Below are 19,163 nucleotides of genomic sequence, written 5' to 3' on the forward strand. Positions count from 1 at the left end.
ATTTAGAGAGTTTAGTAAGTTTTCAATTTGACTAATGAATTTTAAGAATTAGAACGAATGGCTAAAAAAAAAATTCTTTGGAGCCCTTCTATAATAAATATCCTGCATATATTAAAAAAAATTGGCACAGATATTCACTTGCTTTTATGTTTCTAATTCATTTTATTCAGATGCTGGCCTTTCCATGGTGGTGTTTGCTTTCTCGCAAGAAGATCTATTGAATCGTTTAATGATTTATGGGAAAGCGGGTATTGTCGATTCAGTGTGCCATCTCAATCATTGGAATCGATGTTCAATTCCCATCCATGCGTTAGAGGTAAGGGGCTGGGGAGACTGCAACAGATTTTTTTTTTCATTTAAAAACTTGCATTTTTAATACATTTTTCGCTAAACTCTAATGTAGAGATATTTTTAGGCACTGTGTGGAATGCAAATCCAACCAGATCTTGCATTTATATGGTGTCTTTAGTGTAATAAAAAAAAAATCGAGCATTCATGCATTTCACGGGAGCATTATTAAACAAAATTTGACATTGAGCCATGTGAGGAGACATTAGGACAGGTGGCACAAAACTTGGCCAAAAAGACAAGTTTAAAGGAGCGTCCTAAAGGAGGTGGGAAAGGTAGCGAGGCAGAGTTGTTTAGTGAGGAGGAGCCAGGCGGTTGAAGGCACAGCTGCCAGTGATAGAGCGAAGGAAATTGAGGATGCGCAAGGCAAGCAGAGATCTTGTGTGGTTGTAGAGATGGAGGAGGGTTGCAGTGATTAGGAAAGGGTAAGGCGAAGGAGGGATTTGAAAATACAATTTATAAAGTCGAAGCATTGCCGAATTGGGAGTCAGTGTACATCAGCAAGCACAGGGCTGATGAGGGAACAGGACTCGGTACAAGTTAGGATACAAGCAGCAGAGTTTTGAATGAGCTCAGGTTTACACAGGATGCTGTTTGTAGGTCTGCAGCAGTTGGTGCAGGAAAGAAACTTGCATTTCCTCCATTCACTATAGTTGTTCTCACTGGAATTACCTGCCTCCCTGCTTTCAAAACCCTTTCTGATTATGGTTTGTCTCCACCGAGTAAATGAGTAAAGAATTATTGGGAACAGGCTGGGGGTGGGCGGGAAAGAGGTGTGCTAGGACCCCGACATATTTTGCATGGCCCCCCCACTGAAAATGCACCTGGGTGGGTGAGGCGGGGGTGTGTAAAATCCAGCACTAATTTTTCTTTTTGACTTTATGATGTTGCTGCACAGAGCAATTCCTCACCTGTGATGTTGCTTGAAGTCCCCTATTGAAAGGATTTATCAAACTCTCACCAGATTATGAAAGAAAGTTGAGCATTTTGTTAACCAGTCACATCTGCAAACACTACTTAATAACTTGTTAATTTTGCTGGATTTTCATGAAACCTGTTGAGTGACACGATCTTTTTACACCGCACTGGATTTGCACAAGCTAATTACATACATTCCTCTTGTGCAGTTTTGCCTGTTGATCAAAACTAGTCACCCTGGGAATTGTCAGCTGTGGCATCTTGATTATTAAATGTCGTTTTTTTTTTGGGTAGAAGCTGACATGTCGTCTGGAACAGTAGAATACGTTGTAACTGAGCCAAAAAAGTGAAATAGTGATGAACTTTAAGAAATATTCATCAGAGATGTGGTGGCATTAATGTGTTTGATTTGGTAAAGTTCTCCCATATTTAGAGGAACCTATTTAATTTATAGCAGTGGCTTTAGACACTTTGGAAAGCTGTTTTTTCTGACCTTTTGCCTGCCTTTGCTTTCTTTAGAAAGGTTAAAACTGCTGGAATGTGACGTGATACCGCCTTATACATGATTTCCTGCGGCCGTGGTTTTTTGTTACTTTCAGCGCTATTGTATTTCTACAGTACTCAGAACATTTCAAACATTTTAACTGTTAATAGAATCTTCTTTATACTGATTTTAACTAGATTCTTAAAGTAAGATAGTGATCTTCTCTCACCTTGCTGGGTTTGATATCACCGGTAGGTCCCCATCAGCAGCTACTAGACTGTAAAGCTAGTGTGCCTGGGTGGGAGGATCACTTGTATAGGCGGGGAAACAATGAGAAATATATTAAAAATCTCTATCTAAATAGGCCGGAGTGCAAACGTGTGCTATAAACTTGCAGCTCTGCTGAACTTGCAATTTCTTTATTTGAACATACATAGTGAAAATAACATTAATGCTGAACTTCCTGAAGCTCATAACTGTTTCTTGACTGACAAGCTAATCTTGTATTTTTGCTTAATCCTCTGTCTATGAATTGTATGTTTTGAAAAGTCAAAGATGAGTGTGGGGACATTGTTCTCGTGCCCTGCCAGCAATGGCTGCCATAAATTTGTGGCTGGGTTGAGGGAACACTGTCCTTTTATTGCCTTCCATTTTATATTCACTGGTGCATAAAGGCGTCAGTTGACTACTGCCCTTGTCATTGTATTGGAGTGGTGGTGGTGGGGTGGGGGATGAAAAAGGGATGAGAGTTTCCCACTCACTAGCCAATGATTTCTGCTGTAAGATGTGCGTGTGTGGCTGACTGGCCAGGTTGGGCTTGGCTGTGCCACACTTCTCTGATCGAATAGCTACCTGATGCTTGGCTGCTGGTTTGCAAGTGAAGAGTGACTTGTCAGCTTCTGGATACTGGAAAGCTACCAAGATGTTCATGGGATTCCTGTCAGAAGCCACTGCTTTCAGAAGCAGAAAGAGTGAGGGATGCACTGATCAACTTTGGAGTCAGGCTTACTGATTTCCCCCCACGCAGGTCCATGATGCAGTTCTGCTACTGCAGAAACATCTGCAGAGCATTGCTGCTGGACTGATGCCATTGTGTTAGTAAAACGGTGAAAGCTATCCTTTTTTTGTTTTATCAGGAAGAATTTGCACACTTCATTAAATTGCATACAACAGGGTTTTTCATTTTACTGTAAAGAAACAGACTCTTGGAATCTGATGATCTCACTATATGAGCAAAGCAACCCACAATGTGTGAAGGCTATATTTCTTGGGAATGGAAAGAGTAATGAGGTCATATGGATCAAGGATGCAACTGCTGTTACTTGGTATCAAATGAGCTATCTATGTTTAAGCTCCATTACCTGAGTGTATTCTGCTCCTTCCATGACCCCTGTTGAATACTGCAAAGGAAAGCAAATGCTTGTGTTCAAGTTCTTAACTGATTGAGTAATTTTAAAACATTTGAATTAATTGGGCCTTTTGTTTCCCTGCAAAATGAGAAAACGGAGGTAACTTTGTAATCATACCTTCATTAGCCTGCTCGTTATAGCCCAGTTTGTGGAGTATGCAAAACCTGGCTGGGCTCTCAAAAGATATGACAATATCTGAAAAAGGCCTAACCCATGTTCTATGGGTTAAATCATTGTTTTGCAGCATTGTGTAAGTTTATTCTTGTTTGGTTGCTATTTTTTTAAAAACTGGTTTTACTGTACGCTTCTGAAATAGTAATACACAATAATTTGGAAATAAAAATAAAAAACATTCTTCACAGTTATTAAGAATGCATAAAGCCATCACATTTCAATCAATCTCTTCCTAAATTATGCAATTTTATGAAAAAGTCAGTAACAAAAATAAACTTCATTCTTCTATTTGGATACATACTAATGTGTATGTTAAACATTGGAACAGAAATAGGCTATTCAGACCCTCAAACCTGTTTGTCATTCTTTTAGATCAGGGCTGATCTGTATCACATATCTATTTACCTGTCTTTGCTCCATACCCTTTGATATCATTATCCTTATTGACCTTAGTCTTGGAAATTTTATTTGGTCCCCAGCATCCACAGACTTTTGGGAGAGAGTATTTCGCATTCCCACTACCCTTTATGTGAAGAAGCACGTGGTGATTTTTACTCCTAAATTACCAACTCTAAGTGTGTCCTGTTGTCCTGGTTCCCCCCCCACTATCTGCCCTGCACACCTTTCTTTCCTGACATAGTTAATGAAGAGCAACTTGCATTTTATATAATGCCTTGGCTATACAAAAATATCTCAGAATTTTAGAGAATTAAAATTAAGAAGTGGACGCTGAACCATGGTGAAAGAAATCTTTGTTGAAAAGATGGGCTGTAAGATCTCTTTTCAAAGTGGAAAGACAGCTGGAGGTAGTTCTGCAGTGGGATTTGGGTGACTGAAGATTCTACCACAAATAGTGGGACTTAGAAGGCCCCAATCTGAACATGTGAGGAGGGCGCAAATAGCCTACAAAGAGATATAGATTAATAAATGACTGGGCAAAAATTTAGCAGGTGGAATATAATGTTGGGAAAATATGAGGTTATCCACTTTGGTAGGAAGAATAACTCTGCACGGTTTTGGTCTCCTTATATAAGGAGGGATATATTTGCATTAGAGACAGTTCAGAGAAGGGTCACAGGTTGATTCCTGGGATGAAAGGACTGTCTTATCAGGAAAGGTGAGCAGGTTGGGGCTAGACTCATTGGAGTTTAGAAGAGACGATCTCGTTGAAACATGTACGATTCTGAGGGGTCTTGACAGGGAAATGCTGAGAGGATGTTTTCCCCCTCATGGAACTGTTTCAGACTAAGGGGTCCGCCATTTAAGAATGAGATGCGGAAGAATTCCTTTTGAGGGTCAGTAGTGTTTGGAATTCTCTTCCCCAGAGAGCAGTGGTAGCTGGGTCATTGAATATATTCAAGGCTGAGTTAGACAGAGTTTTGATCGACAAGGGTTATGGGAGGCAGACAGGAAGTTGGAGTTGAGGCCATGATCAGATCAGCCATGATCTTATGAATGGCAGAGCAGGCTCGAGGGAGCAATTTTTTTTATTTTCTACGCTCACAAAGTGTGTAGGAGGGGATGTGAGGCTAAAAGAAGTTGGAAAGATGACTGTCATTCCCAGGTTTCACGTCAGCCACAGACCAAGTGTCAGCAATTTTAATATAGTATAAATTGTCTGAAGTATTTAGAAGTCTTAGAAAGCTGTCTGTGGAAACATGCCCTAAGGAAGGCCCTATAGTTGCATTTTCCACCATGACCAGGAAACTGGCTTTAAATTCACTTTTTAATTATCTTAGTAAAAATGTAAAATGGGTACTTAGATCACAGCTGTGAACATAGTTATATAGTTTTTCATAAAGAAATAGAGCTGGGGAAAATGGTGCTTAAATGGCCTCAGGAATGGGGGGAGGTGGCAGGAGGGACAAATCCAAATAGTTGCCAAATGTTTATTGGAAGTGCTGTGGCAAACAGTGTAATAAAGAAAATTTTAAAATTGATTGGTGTGATGGAAATGTATGGCAGGAAGTGTCTGTTACACATACATCATTTTAATATAGAGAGCAATTGATGGAGACGAGTTCCTTCGGTTAAGTGCTCGCAAAAAAAGAATTCTTTTAGGAAACAGTGCTATAAGTCTTGATTTCAATGTTTGGTGAGAAGGAAACATGTAGGATGGCAAGTCTGGAGTATGGAAATTTAAGAGGAACAATAGCAATATCAATAAAGTGGAACAACCTAATTAATGGGAAGGGATAAGAGTTGCAAGGTTTAGTGAGGGAGTCATCAATCAGATAACGACAAGCCTCTCAACCCCTGTTTCATAAGGGCCCCATTAGTATGTGCTGGCCTTGATTTAAGGAGTGGCAGTTACCAGACCTGTTGTTAAAAAAATAATAATTTGTTGCACTTTAAAATCCCAGGCTGGAATTGAGAACAGACAGCTGGACATGGTCGATTTTTTCCTGAAGAGCAAAGAAAAACTATTTTGTGCCCCAGCAGGATTTTTGGTGCAGGAACATTCTGAAGCTCTGACAACATCTTCAATGCAGTTAACAAGTAAGCAATCTGGATATTTGGTGCAAAATCCAACCTGCTAAGTTACTGTGGTCAAAAATTTTACAGCATGTCACAGCTCTTAATTTTCCATTTGTCACCTAACAAACCTTGCTGTTTTTTTGTTGGCTGTTACAGAAAATACTTTGTTTTCCAACAGTCAACTAGGCCGCCAGTTTCGGTCCTGAAAAGTGCCCAGTCTACCTCAGATTACCCTGGAAGGGTATGGTGTCTCATGAGCAACAGGTGAAGTTAGCCACTTCATATGCCACTAGCACTAGCAACATAGGTGGTATTCTCCACTTACAGGATGTTGTTGCCAATCCAAATTATGTTCTGCTTACCACACAAATGAGTAATGTGGTATATGATGTTCAGTGCCAGTGTGATGCCAGTTATGAAGGCCATACGTCCCAGCGACTGATGGACGTGCTGTTTGATACGATCCCTTTGGCTGTTCATATTCAACCAACCCATGCTTGCTAAACTCAGAATGTAATGTCCAACATTACGTGTGATTCTGTGATTGGGCAGCAGAATATATCCAGGCATTTGTGCATTTTTCAATTAAACAAAAGCACGGGGACAACTGTTCCCTGGTGCATTCCCCATCGCAATGCCTTGACCAATAAGAGTTCACTTGCCAACCAATCAGCACCCTTTTCTCATGCAGTATAAATTGTGTTCCCTTTGAAATTTGGTATTTTTGTGCCTGTTCTGATAAATGCATTATGAAAAGCTTCAGCGGCATGTCACTTTTTTTTTCCTCAGCAATACTCTTTGTAACACTGGTGGCCTAGTGGCACTGTCACTGGACTAGTAATTCAGACACCTAGGGTAATGCTCTGGGGACCTGGGTTCAAATCCCACCATGGCAGATGGTGAAATTTGAATTCCATAAAAATCTGGAATTAAAAGTCTAATGATGACCATGAAACCATTGTCGATTATTGTAAAAACACATTTGGTTCACTGTCATTTAGGGAAGGAAATCTGCCGTCCTTACCTGCCTGGCCTACATGTGACTCCAAACCTGCAGCAATGTGGTTGACTCTTATATGCCCTCTGAAATGGCCCAGCAAGCTACTCAGCTCTCCAAGGCAATTAGAGATGGGCAATAAATGTTGGCCTAGCCAACGAGGCCCCCTACTCACAAACAAAGAAAAAATAATTGTCAGGTTGATGCACATTCAAAACCTCAATGTATAAATAAAAATATCTGGGAATTGCAAAAAAAAAAAGTTTCTTAATTTGTAAATATTAAAGGTTATGGAATCAAGTTGGGTGATGAAAGTAGGGTGCAGATCAGCCATGATCGAGTTAAATGGTGCCACAGGCTCGAGGGGCTGGGTGGCCTCTTTCTGTTACTATGCCCCTGATTTGTCCTCTGGAGCTCCCATTTATAAAAACTAATTTGGTTTGTCTGCATTCAGCTATGTCACAGCACAATCTTCAGCACTGAGCCTCATATCCTGTACAAAGGTAATAAAATACTTGGTCATTAGGTACAGTGCTTGAAGTTTTCTTTTCCCCTCTCTGGTACCTTCTTGTTTTATCACTCAATTGCAGTATCCGTGCTTGTCAAAGAGCCAAACATAAAACACCAAACCCTAGAGACCAGAAGGCCCCAGTTTTTATTCAGGAGGCGTGCTGAGCTAGCTGCTCTCAGCTGGGATACTGTGGTATAGAATCGACCTCTGTGTTCCTCAGTTACAGGGGAGGAAACATCAGCCAGAGTTTCTGCTTCTCATTGCTTTCTGGCAACCTCCATTGCACTTATGTAAATGTCAGGTGTGAACAGGCTGGATCTCAGCTATGATTCATCCCGTGGTCAGAAGGCCATGCCACTCACTGTCTAGGCATGCGTGGGAAGAATGCTGACTTAGATATGGCTTGGGGGAGTGTGTGAAATTGTACCCTAACAAAACCAGATCCTCGACAGCATGAGAGAACAAAATCTTGCAACCTTTCATTTCTCAATCCCATTTGCCTTGAAATTGAATATATCATTTTTCCGATTCAGGGTTATATTCAAGCTGTTAAAAGATCTTTGGGCTCAGATTTTGACAAAGTGCATCAGTGGATCTTGAGCTGTTATTGATTCTTCTAATTTCACCATTCCCATGCCCGGCCCAACCCTTCCCTTTCCCATTGCATTGGAAAATGCTGCCAGTTATGTGTTTTGCAATGGATCGCAAAACAGAAACACAGAAGATAATGTTTATTTTGTGAATCTTGGTAACAATTAAGATGCAAATTCAATCTTTTTTTTTCTTTCTTTCATTTCTGTCTTCATGAAGATGTTGAAGAAATTAAGCCAGCTTTAGATTTGCTGTGTTCAGCCATCAGGGTGAATGATTCCGAAACTCAGAGCAAACAGTTCTCCGAACAGCTTCTGAACCTTACACTGACATTTCTCAACAAACAAATGCAAGAGCTCCTAGTGCAGTCAGGAGGTGAGATGCCTTGATGAAGCTATGAATCATATGAATAAATGTCTGTTTGCAGTCATTTCATGCCTATACTCATTCTGGTGGAGAAATAAACAAAAAAGTGATGTGTGCATTTAATGATGAGATATTTTCTTTTTCCACTAAATGTGTCTCAACATTGTTTTTTAACCTCTTTTCTCCCACCTCGTGGCATTGTGTTTCCTACTGTCTCATGTAAAAGAGTTGAAGCACTCTGGAGCTAGTGCCACTGCTGCCCCTGAGCTGTTAAAGAGCGTGACTATTGATGAAGGGAGCACCTAGAAATTGGAAAAGTCACAAATTTATACCTTTTTTTTATGTTAACTGTTCTGCTAGATGATTACGTTTACGGAACTGAGCATGTAAAGCAAGCAGAATGACGGCTAGCTCACTTTGAATAGATGTTAGAGCAGTTGAGTATTACCACAAAACTTTAGGGCCCTTCTTGTCAGTGAAGTTTGAGATTTATTGGAGTTATCCAAGTGTTGTTTTATATTACTGAAGGAGATTTAGAGGTAGCCCATTTTTATATTTTTTCATTGCTTATTTAAATTGTAAATCACAGAGGGAAGCTTTTGCAGTGTCTTCAGTCCTGTTGTTCTGCTTTTTCTTCATATTCTTTTATATTTTTAATATGCCCAATATTCCTTTTAAAATAACAATGGGTAGAATTTTTCACCCCTCAGGCAGGTACAAGCCTGACCCGAATGGGAGTGCTCTTTCGGTTGGTGGGTGCAAGCGAGAAGTAGCAGCGTGCCTGCCGACAGTTAAGGGGCCTTTTGAGGCCCTTCAGCAATTAATTTTTTGCTGCCCGCTCAACTGTTTGACTGGCGGGCAGACGAGTAGGCCAGCGACCTTTGCTTTTTTCATGAAACCTCATCCACAGGCGGGATGAGGTTTCCAACGGTTACTGAAAAAAACAGCAAAGAAAATTTTTAACATCCTTTTTTTACATGTCTCTCTTCATGTGACTGAGGCACATGAGGTCATGTTTATATAATTTGTAAAAAGTTTATTTTTGTATTTAAAGTCCTCCAGCTCCCTGAGGCAGCTCTGTGCCTTCAGGGAGCTTCCAGTGCGCGCTCCCCTGCGCATACGCACACTTCAGCGCTCGCGCTCCTCCCGCCCTCACCCCGGCAGCGCTGAGGCTCTTAGCGCGCCTTTCACGCTGACTGGCTGTTATTTGACCAATCAGCGTGAAACCTCGGCCGGAGCCCAATCGCGGGCAGCAGTCGGCCTCGCGGCTGTTCCATGGCCTGCCTGCCACACCTGCCCGACGAGGGGAAAATGCCGCCCAATATATTTCTGTTTCAATATTCACTTATGCTAAAGTACTTCAAGTTCTAACATTTGTTCTCCATGTTGAGTGTTATCCCTACCTTTGTTCTCTGGGAGACAATCCTAAATCTATACTTTAACTGATTGCTAGACAATGGAAATAATCTTTAAGCACACTCTTATAAAGCCTTTCATAATTTTAAAAATCTGTATTAGATTCCCTCCTTAGCCTTCTATTTTCCAGTGAATAAAGCTCTTTTTTTTTGAGCAATTTTTTCAACATTAATCTTCCTTTCTTGAATTATTCTGGTGAATTTTCACTATATGCTTTCCATGGCTATGACCCTTTCAATAAGGTGTCCCCCAATACTGCAATCTGCAGCCCACCTAATATATTGGACCAACTTGTATGATAAACTCATAACTCCATTTGCCTTTCTTATCTTCGCCAGTCTGCCACAGGAACCCTTAGTCGTGTTTTTGTCACTGCACGCTGGCTATTCCGATGCATATCTGCTTATCCTGCAGCCTCTGTAAAATTCTCATACTTATGTTTTAATCTTTCCACTGTCTCTATATGCTTTTTCTTTGTAAACCCCTCCAGCTACGTACCTCCACCCGTGTCCTCAGCCTCTTGTGCATTTTTCCCTTCTTTATCCTATCACTGGCAGCTATGTTTTTGGTCTCAGGACCACATGCCTTAGATTTCCACCCAACTCTTCCAAAGCTTTTGGCCGCTCTCCCTAATGTCTCCTTGGTCTGATATCCAGTTTTTCGTTACTATTCTGTGAAATGCCCTGGGATGCCTTTCTACATTAAAGTTGTTGTATAACTGCAGGTTTTGTCGTTGCTGCTGCTTTTCCACTTCCACCATTGTTAGAAATCAGGTTTTTTTAAGGTATGCTTCATTTCGCCATTTAATTTTTTTCCAAACATTTCTGTGTGGTGAACTACCACTGGTTGACATTTCTATGGCCTCCTGCAGTCTCCTGTATTTTCCTTAATAATTTGCCATGGACCTTCATTCATTCATTATCAGCAAACCTCAATATCTTTCCATTTATGTTTACATCCAAGTCATTTAGCTAAACGGAAAGCAAGAGGCTCTACTACTAATCTTTGGGAAACACCACAATCCAGATATTATCAATTGAAAATCATCCATTTACCTGACTTTGTTTTCTGACCCTTAACTATTGCTTTCACTTAGCCATTGCTCTTTCTATGGGGCTGTGTTTCTTTGAACATCAAACCATAATCTTCTCAGCAAGTCTCCAATAATCAAACTAATGATAAAAATTAATTTATAATCAGCATCAACTGCATTCCCATTCTCTGCACATGACATCATTTCTTACAAAGATCAATTACATGAGTTATCTTCACTAATTTAATTTCATATAGTGGACTTAGCCTGGCTTGTTTATGTTGGTCTAACAGTGTATATATTTCCGGGCTTATCCCTTTCACCTCACTTGAACAGCACCAATGTTGGTCCTCAATTCCTTCACTACACCTGAGGTGTTAAACCCTTCCTTCACCATTGAGTAACGTCTTTGTTCCACTCTGCAACAACTCAAGGTGAGCACATTTTTGACCCCTCATTGCCCCCATCCCCTCACCTCGCTGACAGCATTTTCTGTTCCAAGTCTCAATCCCTTGCATTTCTATCCCCATAGCCCACTGGGTCAAACCTTACAGGTGTTTTATTTAATTTAATTTATTTCCTCTATACCGTACTCCTCCAACTTCATGCCTCACCCATATCCCCCATCCTTTGGTTGGTTGAATTTCCTCATTCCTGCTGACTGGCTGTATGTTTCCATTTCCCCTTCCCGAAATAGCCCTTTGTCAGCGTACCTTCCCCAGTCTCCCATAGATCTTTCCACCCTCCACATGCCCCATATTGATTCCATTAACTCTTTCTCTCCCCCCCCCCCCACCCCCACCCCACCACCCCATTTTAGAAAAGAAATTCAGATTGGTCTCGTCTACCTATATACAATGTTAAAAGATTGACCAGTACCTTTTACATTTCTTGTAGTTTCCTTCGGTCATCCCCTATATTTATTAAGTGTCTTTTCAAACCTTTTTGTTCTAATGCCTCCATTTATCCCTTGAAGCTTTGAAACTCATATTAATCCTAGTCAGAATGCATTTAATTGCTGCTTTATCAATCTAGTAGTGTATGTAAATAATTCCCACATCTAGTCTGATGTTAGCTTCCCCTATCTTTCCCCTGCAAGTTAATCTTGAGCTAGATCCCCTTTCGTCCCACTGAGAGTGGCTAAAATTCAGTCCCTTTTTGTCTGTGATGACTCTTTTTAAATGTAAACTTAAATTAGTTTTCATAACTATTTCCCAGGCAGAATCCTACCTTCAGCCTACATTTATTATCTGGCACTGAATATTAATTACCTATGTGGTTACTGAAGTATTTGAAGATATTTCACATAATATGTAACACATGGGTGGATCTTTTTAATTTAAAAATATATAGTACTTTTTTTGACAAATCTTTCTTTCCTTCTACTGGAATGTGTCTTTTTTAAAATTACAAGTTTGTTCTGGCTGTGGGTGATGTTGGCAAGGTCACATTTATTGCCCAATCCTAATCTCTAATTGCCTGCAAGAAGGTGTTGGTGGGTCATCTTGAACCACTGCAGTTCTTGTGGGGAAGCTCCTCTCATGATGGTTTTAAGTAGAGTTCAAGAATTTGGACCCAGCAATACCTGGCTCAAGTTAGGATGGTGTGTGATTTAGCTTACTTTTACCTAATAACTTATTAATAAATAATTATTTTTTTTCACTGCCAAAACAATATTGCATAATTTCAGAGTTGGACAAGTATAAACAAAGATGTGTGGATTATCTCACCGGTTATATTATTAAGCTTCGTAAATTTATGAAGAAATATCCTCGGACTCCTCCAAATGAGACTGTAACCAGAGATTGTCTGGATGAAGAAAATGCATTACCAGATGGTAATCAGGCTTATGGAGAGTGGAAGAATCTAAATACTAATGTAAGTACTTGGACTAGAAACTAGTTAACTTATGATGTATCATGAAACTAATTGCACCAAGTCTACAGCACAGAAACAGGCCTTTCCACCCATCATCTAATCTTATCAACGTAGTCCCCCTATTCTGTTCTCCCTCATGTTTATCTATTCTCCTCAAATGCATTATGCTATTAGCCTCAGTTTCTCCTTGTGGTAGTGAGTTCCATATTCTCACCAGCCTCAGGTTAAAGAAGTTTCTCCTAAACTGTCTATTAGGGTTATTATCATTTATCTTATTTTTGACCCTGAGTTTTGCATTTTCCTTCAAGTGAAACATTTTCTCTCTCTCTATCCTATTGAACTCTTTGATAATCTCAAAGGTCACTCCTCAGCCCCTTTTTCCTGGAGAAAAGAGCTACATGTTTTGTTGCAAAACAGTGAACATTAAATGAAGTATTTTGTGAAAATAAATCCTTCATGAATGACTGCTGTGCAGATTGAATCTGGGCAGTGACTCCAGAGCTTATACTTTCTTCCTGGCGCTAACCTGTTTATTTGAAGTGGATTAACATGTGTATTAAAGAAATATTGATAGGAAAATCTAGCATTTAGTGTTCAATTTTTTTTTTTACGGTCAGAATACATTTTTTTTTAAATTTGAAATTCTCTTGGTTTGATCTTTGCAGGAAGTCGTTCGTGATGCAATACTAAATAATCAGATTCCCCGGGCTCAGGGTTATTTCACAGCCCAGCAGAAACCAATGAAGAATCTGAACAAACTCGTGCAAGCTGGTTTAAACCTAACGTATGATTGCCTTTTAAAAAAGGACTTGCAGGAGGCTAGGCAACTTCTAAAAAACATGGTAAGCAATGAAGCATTGCCCAGAAATGATGATGGGACTGCTTACCCAGTTCTGTTGTATGGTTAACAATTTGAAATAGTATCAGATTGGAGGATGATATGTTTTCAGAACAATGCTAATGTTTCTTTTTGCTTTTAGGGATTTGATGTGAAGAAACAACTGCATCGTATCTGCTACTACACAGCTAATCGAGATCTTCGAGATTTCCTGGTAAGAAATTTTAAGTGAGCAATGTCAAAACATCTTATTTCACCAAACAGCCTATAAAGACGTTCCTCTTAGTTTTGATAAGGTGCATTTTCAGGCATTTAAGCGGCAATGTGTATCAGAGCACCAGTGTGTAGCGTCAATAGTCGAAAACAGGGTAATTTTTCTTTCCCTCCCTCCCTTTCCTGAAGGATGTTGATTCACGCAGGGATACAATTCTACAAGCTTGGTATCCCTCCAGTTCTTCAAACCATTGACCATTTATCCCCGTTTGAGCCTAAACAGTGAGTCAGACAGACAGGCGCGCACATGTAGCACACACATGCACCCACCCCACACACACACACACTTCCATTTGACTCATTGTTTGGCAAGAAAACAGGACAGGGTCAGACTACATTCATCTCTCTCCCCCTGAATAATGTTTGGTGAAAATTAGATACACTACAGCATTTTATAATGTATATGAAAGTATCTGGAATTCCGTATAATAACTAGTAGTATTTCTTTTCTTTCCTGTTTCGTTGCTTTCCCCCTCAAAAAAAATACATTAAGCATTTCAAGCTGAATATTTCTCATGTAAATCCCTGATCAAAGGGTTTGTTGAAAGTGAAAGCTGTTTCAGTTTGAGAAGGAAAGTTGTAGCAAACCTTACCTGGTTACAGCATTTGCATTTTTTTTCATGTAAACTATTTAATGCTGAGATGATTGACCCCAGATCCCATAACTAAGGACAAATAAAATATGTAGTTTGTATGCCCAGTAAAATCAGGCTATCTGGATTAGATTTTTTGGTAGTTCCTCTTGATGCCACACATCTCATTTGCTGACTGGAGCTGCAGAGTTTTTAGGAGTTCCACGCAGAATGTTTCTCCTTGTTTTAGTGAAAAGAGTAGAGAAATAAGATTAGATCAGCTCCAGTTTAATAACAATGTGCTTTTGTGCTACAATTTCTGATCTCTATAAAAGTTCTTGTGCTGCTCTGCATATACCCCAGTTATTTTTTTTAATCATTCATGGAATGTGGGTGCTGCTGGCTAGGCCAGCATTTATTGCCCATCTCTAATTGCCCTTGTTCAGAAGGCGGTTAAGAGTCAACCACATTGCTGTGGGTCTGGAGTCATGTATAGGCCAGACCAGGTAAGGACGGCAGATTTCCTTCCCTAAAGGGCAACCAGATGGGTTTTTACGACAGTCGACAATGGTTTCATGGTCATCAGTAGACTTGTAATTGAACTTTATTGATTTGTGAGGGGGGGGGGGGGGATTTTTTTAAATTCATCCATGAGATGTGGATGTCGCTGGCAAGGCCAGCATTTATTGTCCATCCCCGATTCCCTCATTCAGAGGGCATTTAAGAGTCAACCACGTTACTGTGGGTCTGGAGTCACATGTAGGCTGGGTAAGGACAGCAGATTTCCTTCCCTTAAGGACATTAGTGAACCAGATGGGTTTTTTATGACGATCGCCAGTGGTTTCGTGGTTATCGTCATTTTTATTGAATTCAAATTTTGCCATCTGCTGTGGTAGGATTCAAACCTGGGTCCCTGGAATACTAGTCCAGTGATAATCCCATTATGCCACTACCTCCCCCAGGCTGGTGGGGTGTCCCGTGGTTGGGTGGGGGGGAGTAGTCGGGATGGTGAGAGTTCCCTGGAGGTTCGGGGGTGTTGGGGGTGTGCTGCCGGGGGTCGGTGTGCGTAACACAGTCGGAACCATCGGAGGTTTGTGATTTAAATTGCATTTTCGGATGGTTCCCAGTGCAGGGCAGTTGCCCAGGGGAAGTTTGCACTTCTGGGCAATTGCCGTGCAAACCTTACCTGGGAACTTGCCAGTGGGGAGGGGCTTCCCCAGTGCATCTTTTGGGGTACCCCTCCAATACGACATCCTGCAGCTTGGAAGCTATGGCCCATTGTGTTTTTATTAATGTTATACCACCTTTTTAAAAAAAAAAGATTGAAATAAATTGATTCCCCTTTTTCTTTGATTTTCCTGAACTGCTTGAGCTGTTGACTGTAATAAGAGACAGTCGAAACCTGATAGTTGGTATGAACCTTGTATTGAAGAAATGTTGAAGATGTTTTTTAAAAATTTTCTCCTCCTCAATTTTAATGGTGCATTAACCTTTTTCAATTAAAGAAGATTAAGACCTACATTAAAGTAGTGGGGATTTTGATACAAGTGCACTAACCCTTCGTACAATAGCATGCTAATTTGAAGACTCATTTTTAAAGCTGTAATTCATTGATCTTGTTAACTCTGTTTCCTTGTGTTGTCATGAATGCATTCTTTGAAAAGTTCATCTTCAAGAATGTGTTATTGAAAACTCAGAACAAAAAATGTAATCATAAATCTTTGTAATTTTTCTATCATTTTTGTGAGAATGCGATTGTTTTTCCCCTTTCCCTGGGCCACACGGTTCCTGGGCTTCCATTGATGTTGCCCAAGACCAACTCCTGTGATGCAAGCAACAATGACCTGTGTATGACTTTTGCTCTAATAACTCTTGTTCCCTTTCCCAGTACAGCACAACTTCTTGGAATGAGCTTGAACGAGGCAGTCTCCCCATCAGTGCCTGCTTTATATATTTAAAAAAGCCAAACATTTGTGTGGGTGGTTTAATGTAATGTCTTAATGAGGAGCCTGCCTCTTTCAAGTTCATTCCAAGAATTTTCCCAGTTCAATAATAGACCGTACGTTTATTGAAATCTGCTTTATAATGCTCACCAGTTTATAGAATTAATTTACAGCTGCTTTAGGGAAGACAAGACTAAGTATTTTGGAAGCACTCCAAAGGGATAAGAGGATAAGCCATAGTCTAAACTAATCCATGTGGTTTAATTTAGAAATGTGTAGATAATCAAAAATGGCCACATTTATAAAAAAAACATTGTTTTCACTGTCTTGGTTGAAAATAGAATGATTTCCAGAAAAGGCCTTTTCCTCTCTGCATTCCCTGCTCCCCCTTTGATGTCTTAGATGAATTGGGTGGAGGGTAAAAGTAATTGCTTCTTCAGCTTGTATTTTGTATTTCAGGTTTAGCTTCAGAAAGTGTTTCACACCGATGAGCTTGTAATACGAACCTGGGGGTGATCCCTGAGCCGACTTCAGCCAGAAGTGACATAAGGCTCTCCAGAACAGGATAACTTGAATCACTTCTGTTTGACGCAGCATAGAGTGTAGTTGTGCTATATCAAACCTGGTTTACAAAGTTCTCAAAGGCTCTGTTGAAAGCACCAGGCACTTTTTAAATGTGTTTGACATGAATTTAAATTTTGAGAATGGTGAAGAGTCTTACACAGCCTCTAAACATTTAAGGATAGATTTTTCCAGTTGCTAAGGTGTCCAGGCTGGTGAGATTCATACATACATGGGCCAGGAAATTGGTCATTCAGCAATCTTGCCTGGCTCTGAGGTTTGTTATTTACTAAGTTGGAGAGAATAGGCTAATCAGGAGTGATGTTAAACCAAGCCTAGGACTAATATCAGGAAGCACTCCTTTGTGGGCAGAGTGATCACTAACATGAATGTTTTTCTGGATAGAGTACGATATAGGATTGGATAATATAGAGTTGAAAAGACAAAAATTCTGGAATTATTCAAGAAGCCCTTAACTAATGGGAAGGATGGACCATAGGGTTCAACGGATGGAATGAGCATAAATGGTCTCCCTCAGCTGTAAATGTTTTGTGTCTTTATTCCTGATGAATTCCTCTCCTTTTTAGGTGGAAAACCTCCTGGACTATTTATCTGTTGAAGAGAAAGAGATGGTGAAATTTGCTCATTTGGTGGAGAATCTGTATTCCACCTCTCCGCACACCTTGGAATGTCCTTTACATAGCAGGTAAAGTTCATTAATATAGTGGCTTGCGGTGAATTACGAAGCAATAGCTTGCTGAAATGTTCTTGTGTTTTCTTAGGTGCAGCAGCCATTTGACTAATGGCAGAAACCAGAGACTGATTTACTGTCTTAAGCTCCCTCTTAGATAATGTTATTTATAATATATATAAAATCCTCTCAGTATCTGGGTGGGTGCAATGAAGCAAAGGTGAAAGATTATTAAAGATGATTATGTTTGACACCTTGCCAAAGCTGCTCTGCTAGGATAGGAGGCACATACTGACTCTCTACGTTGAATTTCAATGTGCTACTCCACAATACTTGATAACTGAGCAGTTTTGTAGTGCAGGATGAAATCCAGGGATTTGCTTACGCCTCTTAAACCCTGTAGTTTGAAATAGGGGAGAACTTTTTTGAATCTATTGCTGTAAACATTTATAAGTGCTATTTAAAAAAAAAACTCTTGAGCTCCATCTCAGTCATGTTTAAACAAGACCTCATACTTCCTGAAATTAAATGTGTTCTTTATGGTTATTTTTACTGCATAATGCACACAGTCCTTTATGTTTTATAATGTACTTCTCCATAGTTTTTTCAGAATATGTTTATCTCTCTTGCAAATTGTGTCAATGCAGCTCAGTAGCTAACACTGAGAAGGTTATGTTCATGACCCATTTCAGCGATTTGAATCTAGATTGAGGCTCCAGTACGGTACAGAGAATTGCACTGTCAGAAGTGCCATTTTTTGAATGAGTCTTTAAAATTGAGGGCCTGTCTGCCCACTCGGGTGGATGTACAAGTGTCACGCGGCATTATTTAGAAGTGCAAGGGAATTCTCCCCAATTCTGGCTGATATTTGTCCCTGAATGAACACCGTTGAAACAGATTACCTGGCCATTATCGCATTACTGTTGAAGGAAGTTTGCTGTGCACAAATCGGTGGCCATGTTTCCTACATTTCAATGACTGGGCCTCAAAAAGTACTCCATTGGCTGTAAAGTGCTTTGGAACATCCCAAGGTCACTAAAAGTGTTGTGTAAATGTCTTTTTTAATCTGTTAACAGCAAGAAAAAATCTATTGTATCCGTTAATTCTTAAGAGAATTTTTATTCTTGTTTAAAACATATAAAGCACATCTACTAATTGTTCTGATGAAGGGTCATACGGACTTGAAACGTCAACTGTGTTCCTCTCCGCAGTGCTGTCAGACCTGCTGAGTTTTTCCAGGCATTTTTGTTTTTGTTCTACTATTTGTTTGGTTACTCCAGGATTAGCCTCCTGGATAGGAGAAAAGGAATAGGATCAGATAGTATTGAATAGCAATGGTAATTTGTTCTTTATGTCCTGTTTTTACAGTGTTATGCACACATTTCTTTGTTATATAATTCACTCTTTTTGTTGAGTAGTTTTTCCAGGATAAATTTAAATGCCATTTCTTCCTCCCTCACTTTGAGGACATTGATTCCTTGTTGAGGTCTCATTCGACAGATGTCAGCTGTCCTTGTGCCTGCCACTAATGGTCATTCACGTAGAAGCCGAATGCTGACTGCCTTGGGCTACTCACAGCACAGCCAACCCAGTTGAGTGCTCACCTGACAATGATGCACACCTATTCCCAGGAGGGATTGATAGATAATGATTAGAAATTGAACGTTTGCCATTTATTTCAC

The 19,163-nt window shown here is 40.0% G+C and overlaps 1 protein-coding gene across 3 annotated transcripts in view; it reads left to right on the forward strand.

Moving 5' to 3' along the window:
• Positions 1-19,163, forward strand: part of spg11 (SPG11 vesicle trafficking associated, spatacsin) — a 144,211-nt gene that overhangs the window by 17,624 nt on the left and 107,424 nt on the right. For all 3 annotated transcript variants that reach the window (XR_013573468.1, XM_078530107.1, XM_078530108.1), the window contains exons 7-13: positions 171-316; positions 5,697-5,832; positions 8,130-8,285; positions 12,416-12,603; positions 13,269-13,445; positions 13,584-13,655; positions 17,378-17,496. Coding sequence is in view for 2 of the 3 variants with exons in the window: in XM_078530107.1 (XP_078386233.1) it covers positions 171-316; positions 5,697-5,832; positions 8,130-8,285; positions 12,416-12,603; positions 13,269-13,445; positions 13,584-13,655; positions 17,378-17,496 (994 nt within the window). In the remaining variant the exon portion in view is untranslated. The remainder of the gene's footprint in view (positions 1-170; positions 317-5,696; positions 5,833-8,129; positions 8,286-12,415; positions 12,604-13,268; positions 13,446-13,583; positions 13,656-17,377; positions 17,497-19,163) is intronic.

The sequence above is a fragment of the Cetorhinus maximus genome, chromosome 26 (genome assembly GCF_964194155.1).
Source record: "Cetorhinus maximus chromosome 26, sCetMax3.hap1.1, whole genome shotgun sequence".
Classification (NCBI taxonomy): Eukaryota; Metazoa; Chordata; class Chondrichthyes; order Lamniformes; family Cetorhinidae; genus Cetorhinus; species Cetorhinus maximus.